Raw genomic sequence first — 7693 nt, 5'->3', positions numbered from 1 at the left:
TGGTTTTGTACTATACAGTACGAATGTATGGTATGATATTAATTCCTCATTCCCGCAAAAACTACCAAATTTATTTTAAGGAAACTTGGTCGAATATAATTGTCAGAATTACTTTTGGAACTATTTATCGGGAGATAAAAAATAGTACCTTCGGGAAGTGGGTGAAACCGCCGGCAGAAGTTAGTTACTGAATAATACTAAATTACAGCGGATTGAAAAACCACAGTATTATTGAAATAGTTCTATTATTCAACCTATATATTATATTTTATATGTATATAAAGTAAAACAACAACTGAATATGTAAAATACTTCGTATTTGGGCTTAAATTATTTGTATTGATGAGAACTTTGTGTCCTATGGATGGTTCCTAAGTTAATTTTGCCACCGACTTCTAGGCCGATGAACCTAAAATTTTTTTTTTGGCTATTTAGTGTTTTGGGAAGTTGGTTTAATTTTTTTGTAAAAAAGTTTTTTATTTACAGCCCAAACACGAGGTTGTTTACATATTCAGTTGTCGAGTTCCCTCGACCCTCTCTGGTCTCCATCATCAGGTCAGCTTCAAACCTTCACTGTTGAATAGTGCTCTGAGGCATACACCTGAGTGTCAAGTTTTTACCCTATGTATGCCTACAACTTTCGAAGGTTGCCCTCGATTTTTCAGGGTTTCCATCATCAGATCCTGACCTGATGAGAATGGGACCAACTGGCAACTATTCCGCGTCGAACAAAAAAAGAATCACGTAAATCGGTCAATAAACCTCGGCGTAATCGATGTACATACATAGAAAAAAAAAAAACATACCGGCCGAATTGAGAACCTCCTCCTTTTTGGGAAGTCGGTTAATAAAAAATTACACTGATGCTCCACATTTCAATATAAAAAAAACTTGTAAAATCATTCACTTATTGTGGATTCCAATAAATCGAACTATCCGTGGTTTTCCGATTGGAGATTGAGAAACATAATTTCTTTGAGACACATGTCAAAATTCAATCTACAATCACAAAACCACAGATATATTGCCTATGTAATCTCCCGTTAATAAACTTCTATCTAACACATAAATAAATCAACGAACTAAACTAAACTTAGTTCCCACAGCTGAATAAACACGCAACACGCTGTATAAAGGCAAACACACACCCTGTATACGACCCTCCAATGCTCTCGGTCCTCAGTGATCAAAGCTCTGAGATATGTTCAATGAATATGATCTGTGAGATTATACGCTGGTCTAGCCACTTTGGCAGCGAGGGGGTTAAGCCATGTGCACATTGCAGTAACGGGTTAAGTGTTAACGCTCGCTTGTTTTTAAAGAGAGGGTTAGATTTGGGTCAGTTTTTAAATAACTCTCATCATCCTCCGAGCCTTTTTCCCAACTATGTTGGCGTCGGCTTCCAGTCTAACCGGATGCAGCTGAGTACCAGTGTGCCACAAGGAGCGACTGTCCCATCTGACCCCCTCAACCCAGTTACCCGGGCAACCCAATAGTTAGACGGTTAGACTGGTGTCAGACTTACTGGCTTCTGACTACCCGTGACGACTGCCAAGGATGTTCAATGACAGCCAGGACCTACAGTTTAACGTGCCATCCGAAACACACTTTTTAAATAACTCTAATAAGGTAGGAAGGGTTAGAACAGAAGTAGCTTAAAAATACGGCTACATTGATGTCCTCCTAGCCGATTATCGGTCACGGTGGCTGTTCTCATTTAAGGCGATCAGCCAGCTGCGCAGGACATATTATACTATAATTATAGTGCACAAGCATTTGCGCAGACACAGGTGCATTCACCGTCACTCTCCTAGCCCGAGGAAAAGGACGCATATTACATAGATCAGATGTTTAGCGGGTATCAAACCGACAAAAACTGTGAATGGAATCAAGTTTTCCTTTAAAAAAAATGTATAGGTAAAAAAACTAAAAAACACGCTTTAATTCTTAGCTAGTCATGTATTGTCATCAGAACTCAGAGCGTGTGCAAAATTTCATCCTAATCGAAGACCGGGAAGTGGGTCAAATTAAGATTCCAAGATTTTCTTACATACATAGTTACAAGTGAAGCTAATATAAGCGTGTTAAAAACTGAAAATTATATTTTCAAATTAAACAAAAAACACCAGTTTGTCAGCACCTTTATAAAACACACGCTTAGATATATTTTGCGTAAACACATAGGTAGCTGTCATGGCGGATCAATGATTTAATTTGCATGTATAAGCTCTTCAATCAAATGATTTTGTTTATTTGTGAGTCCAGTGGATACGCAACAGTTTTATGTGGCCTATCACGCTACGATCAATAGGAGCAGAGCAGTGAAAGTAAATGTTAGGAAAGCGGGAGATTACTCCATTTTTTATGCTTCCGACGCGTGTGCAGCCTTAATGGTTAAAGCTACACAGAAACTATGTATGACGGAAATGTTCTCCTTAAAATTATGTAAAAAATATACCATGACAGTATTTGTCTATCTTTTATGGTTGGCTCACAATAGCACGATTAACTCAAGATAGCTTAGCAGTTCAGAGCTTTCTGATTATATTTGTCTACTGTTACGTTTAGAATACTCTCACTCACACTAAAGTTATCATTATTACGTATTCAATAAAGGAAGAATAATATAAATCGGTAAAGAAACAAAGAAGAAAGTAGTAGTAGGTAAGCATAGATTTGGATAATTGGATAAGCTGGTGTTTATTTTCCTTCCTCTCTTTGCACACAGTCCGAATCTAACGCGGACGAAGTCGCTGGCAGAAGCTAGTGCGTAATAATTATAGTTGTTAATTAATATATGATGATTAGCACAAAGAAAAAAATAAAATACGCAAGAATAATAAAATGAAATTTTAGAAGTAAATAGAGTTATGTCCAAGAATTAGAACACCGATATAAGCTTTATCTTTGCTTTACACATGATGTTGTAAATTATGAAAACGAAAAATGACTCCTGTGGCCAAACCACTGAATGGATTAGGTTATTTTTTTTACAATTCGCCTTAAAATATAATAAAGTGATAGGATTTAATGTGATTAGGTACGACACACCCGGTATTATTACAGCCTTTTTATCGTCCCACTGTTGGGCACAGGCGTCCTCTCACACGGAGAAGGATCGAGCGTTAATCACCACGCTTGCTTAATGCGGGTTGGTGATTTCAGACTATATAGTCCAAGTTTCCTCAAGATGTTTTCCTTCACCTTTTTATCAGCCATTGGTGTCCAAGTTATAACTTAGAAAGTACATACAAACTTAGAAAAGTTTCATCCGATATTATTTAATCTCGACGTTTCGGATCCTTTACAGCATCCATGGTCACGCGCAGACTAAGGTGTTGGTCGTCTTGATATTTTAGTTAGAAATAGCTAGCCTACATTTTGTTGATTTTGACAATCCGATTCACGCAGAACGAGCTCTCTGTATCCTTCGGTGTAGCTGTTTTTGGCTTGGATTTGGATTTAGTAGTTTCTATGATGGGGTTCCAAGCAGGTGGTACGCTCCAGCCATCTTCTCTATTGAAATATTTATGTTTTTTTAATTTCGATAGCCTCGCAAATCATCGTAGTTAGGAATCAGGAATCAACAACTTTGATTGTTTTATGAAAACGTTATCCTTACTTTATTATCATAATAAAAAGAGAAAAAATAACGTTTTTTTTTATGTGTCTTGAAAAGGCTTGAATCTACTGAAACGATTTTGTCTGTAGGCACCCTAAAAACTCCTAAAATACTGATTGAATTTGTAAAATACGTTTACTGGGAACTTACTTACGATATTCCTGGATGACATAGGCTATTTACTTTATCAAGGTACGAGAGGTAGTTTTCATAATATAAAAAATAAATGTGAATATAGCCCTCCCTCTGTAATACGCAACCACGCTTAAATGGCTAAGCCGATTAAGATGAAAAGCATAGAAACAGAGATTAGTGGAGAGAGTTTTAATCCGGGTGCCGAATGTTGCTAAAAAGCAATCGAATGGGGAACACATTATACCATAAGTTGGATTATTTTGAGAATAGTGTCTGATTGAATTTTTTCGACCAAAATAAAAATCATATAGTTTAGGGTTCTCTCACTAAAACAACTTTACTGAAGTTCAAACTAAAGCAAACTAGTGTCCAGTTCAGCAACCTAAGTCACCCCTTTACTCAACAAACCATAGTTCTAAATAAAATATCTACAAACTTAAACTCCTTTGTAAAATTAAAAAGCAACTCAACTGTAAGACGATCAAAGAGTCCCTTCGTCTATGCTCGATTGAAAGTATAAGCCGATTAGTCTATGGTCGTCCGGCTGACCAATCACCAGTCGAGCTTGCATGTTCTTTATTTAAAATTACCGCACGGCCGTGGTCAGTCGACGCTTGCACGTCGATGGCTTCGCACGCCTATGATCAAAGTATTAGAAATTTTTCGCTCTATTAAAAAAATATGTGAAGGGGTTATTTTGCTAAGACTCACATTGTTTATTCGAGTTGAATTTCCGACCTATTTGGTTTATATTTTTGTAGCTGAGGAAAAGTACTGGCACATATTTTTGTTTTTGGTTATTTATTCTGTTGAGTTTTTTGAGATTCATTAAGTAAAAAATATCAAAACTCAGATAACTATGATAAAAAACATTTTATGTATTTGTTTAGATATCTAACCCACTTATTGGACTACACCACTCGGCAAACATATCTTTAGAAAATGAAACAAAAATATCGTTCAAAATATAATTTATTTCATTAAATTACTGTTAAAAATAGTTATCATACTCTATAATATGTTAGGTTTTATACATTTTTAACAGGCGTGATGATACGGTTAAAACATAGGGATTCTAATTAGTCCGCAATTTAGATTGGCAAAAATATCGGACACGTACTTTTTCTTTTGAAACAAAACATTAAAAATGCACTGATATATAAGATGTACATTTATGTAAAAAACTGACATAACATAAGAATCAATTGTCTCTTCGTCATTTATTTGTTTGTGAGAGAAAATAAAAATAACGTGTAAATTATTTTAGAGTTATCTAAAATACGAACTCATTACTATTTTTACTTCACCATGTCTATTGTCATGTTCTTTTTTTAAATACAGTGAAAAATATAAAAAGTTGCAAGCTTTTATTCGTCGACAAAACTAAAAAGTGTTCATTATTTGCTTAAAATTAACTTAAAACTAAAATAAAAGTGAACAGTAAAATAATACCGAGAGAAATAAATGCTGTCTGTGAAGTTATTTTAATTTCAAAATCTTAACTTTTATGCATGTTATTAATAAAGTATTAATTATTTCTACTATAGCACCAATATTAAAATTGCATATTTTTTGATACCTACAAGCTGTTCCCTACGGTTCCAACCGCCACCCAAGAGAACTACTTATATAGTCTACTTACCCCACCTGGAGAAAAAGAAGTCTTAAAACATATAGTAGGTAGGTACTAATTTTTTCACGGTGACGAATTCATTACTTTGATTTAATGATTCTGAATTTGATTTCGTATTTATAATATTAATAGGTAAGGACAAAGAATCAGCATGGCGATCCAACGAGGTAATGCTGCCAGCCTCTTGGGCACGCTCCCAGTTGACAGCGATGGGGACGAATTTTTTGACGCTTTTTAGTTTTTTGTTTTACTAGGATAGTTTTTGATATTTATTGTAAATATGTATTGTAAATATCTATGTAAATAAAAGTAAGAAAGTGCAATTTAAAAAAAAATAGGTAAGGATGGGATCTTCTTGTACATGCCACGACTGTATGAAAACAATCGATATGCACGTGCTACTGCCGCTTCGATCCAAAACAGTTTCATGTAAATACATGCAAACCAGTAGTTCAGCTGTAGTCGATTTAATACAGTCGCGGCATGTGCGGTCGGCCATTGGCATTCAAAACGTAACTTTACAAAATGACTCCGTTACAAAAATACCTCAAGAATAACTAGCAAACATTATATGTTTGTATGTTCGTGCATAATCCGCAAACGGTGTCTAGATATACATGTGGCACTAGCACAACTAGCTCGTCCTTGTTGTAGTACACTTGAAGGTCTGTGAGTCGGGACACTATCTTCACTGTGTTTCTGATGCGGGAAATCCTGAACAAAAAAAAAACATTAATCATATAAATAACTGACTTCAGTAATATTCCTCAAACTTTCTCCTAAGTCTGACAAGTGCTGTGCTGAAAAGGTCATAAAAATCGGTTCAGCCAAATTTGAGATAATACCGCACTAACGAACTGTACGAGTATATACCGTATGTACAAAAACGTTCACCGCAACACAAAACTACGTTTTTCTTAGAACAACTATTAAATTTTGACGTGGGCAATCAGTAGTGGCCGAGTGGCCTTTTTGGTAGTCAGAAGAAAAATCTGACAACCAGTTTTACCAAGGAGTATCTGGTTGGCCTTGGTTACTGGGTTCCGAAGATCAGATAGGCAGTCGCTCCTTGTAGCACACAGATACTCAGCTGCATCTGTTTACGTGACTACGTACTGTGACTCTAAAAGTCTAAACCGACCCCAACACAGTGGGGAAATACTAGGCAGATTACAAGTAATCAGTTCACTCTTAGCTGAGATAATATTGATGAAACTCACCAGAAATGGTTACCACCATGGCTGGAGTCTACCGTAGGTTTCTGATCTTCCTCTGACGTTATCAACACGTAGAATCCTCCTGTATATACTTTGACTCCGCCTCTTTCTCGAATTACCGCAAACCTGTTGAAAAAAATTGTATTTATAACTGGCTGTTTTGTGTTGTTCCACTCGCGATCTGAAAGAACTACCTCTTGCAAGCTGATCAAAAGTATTTGTCACGGACTGTAAAAGATCCACAACGTCAGGATTATATTATATTAATACTAGCTGGTGCCCGCGACTTCGTCTGCGCAGGTTTAGTATTTCGAACAATATGTTTACAAATTGTAGCCTATGTGTTATTCTGATGTATAAGCTATATTATTGTAAAGTTTCATTAAAATCCATTCAGTAGTTTTTGCGTGAAAGAATAACAAACATCCATACATACAAACTTTCGCGTTTATAATATTAGTAGGATAACCGCGACAAAAATCCGTAATAGTAGTTTTATTTAAGTGTCAGAAAAAAATATATTGTTACATAATGATTTTTTTTTTTAAGTTGCATTATTAAATATATTATTTTTTTGTTTGCCGTGATCAGTCTTCATTTCGACCAATTCGGTTTAGCATTACCATACTATGTGGCAATTGGCAATGCTGCCAGCCGCACGGTCACGCTCTCGGTTGGCAGTGATATGATAATATATAAGTTATTTTTAGTTATAATAATTACTAAAATCATTAATGAGAACTTGTTACACACTTAGGTCTCTCAGTGCAATCAGCTAGCACGACGTTCTCGTGGCAATCTGAAGACATGACGTGCTCCTCCCCGCCAAACAGCAGATGTACCAAATTCTCTTGGACGCGACATTCACCTGAAAAGAAGAAGACAGTATATATTTGAGAACACGCAATAGTTTCCGATATTTAATTATAACGCAAGCTACCTCCAAGTAACACCTGAAAAACTAGTTGCATTTTTACAAATGAAAAGGTAAATAAAATGAAACCTTGTGAGAAGGATATATTATGCACTAGAATCCGTGCATTATCACGGTAAATAATCCAAACTTATAGTCAACCATGTTTACTA

At 35.8% G+C, this 7693-nt stretch overlaps 1 protein-coding gene across 1 annotated transcript in view; it reads right to left on the bottom strand.

The window, feature by feature from the left end:
• Window positions 1-4711: 4711 nt before the first annotated feature.
• The window catches only part of LOC124644240, a 34514-nt gene continuing 31532 nt past the window's right edge, over window positions 4712-7693 (bottom strand). The window contains exons 27-29 of the mRNA XM_047183489.1: window positions 7361-7475; window positions 6611-6733; window positions 4712-6104 (exon numbers count right to left, since the gene is read on the bottom strand). Of these exons, the coding sequence (XP_047039445.1) occupies window positions 5948-6104; window positions 6611-6733; window positions 7361-7475 (395 nt within the window). The 3' untranslated portion in view covers window positions 4712-5947. The remainder of the gene's footprint in view (window positions 6105-6610; window positions 6734-7360; window positions 7476-7693) is intronic.

This window comes from Helicoverpa zea, chromosome 29 (assembly GCF_022581195.2).
Source record: "Helicoverpa zea isolate HzStark_Cry1AcR chromosome 29, ilHelZeax1.1, whole genome shotgun sequence".
NCBI lineage: Eukaryota > Metazoa > Arthropoda > Insecta > Lepidoptera > Noctuidae > Helicoverpa > Helicoverpa zea.
This window is presented reverse-complemented; position numbering and strand designations above follow the sequence as displayed.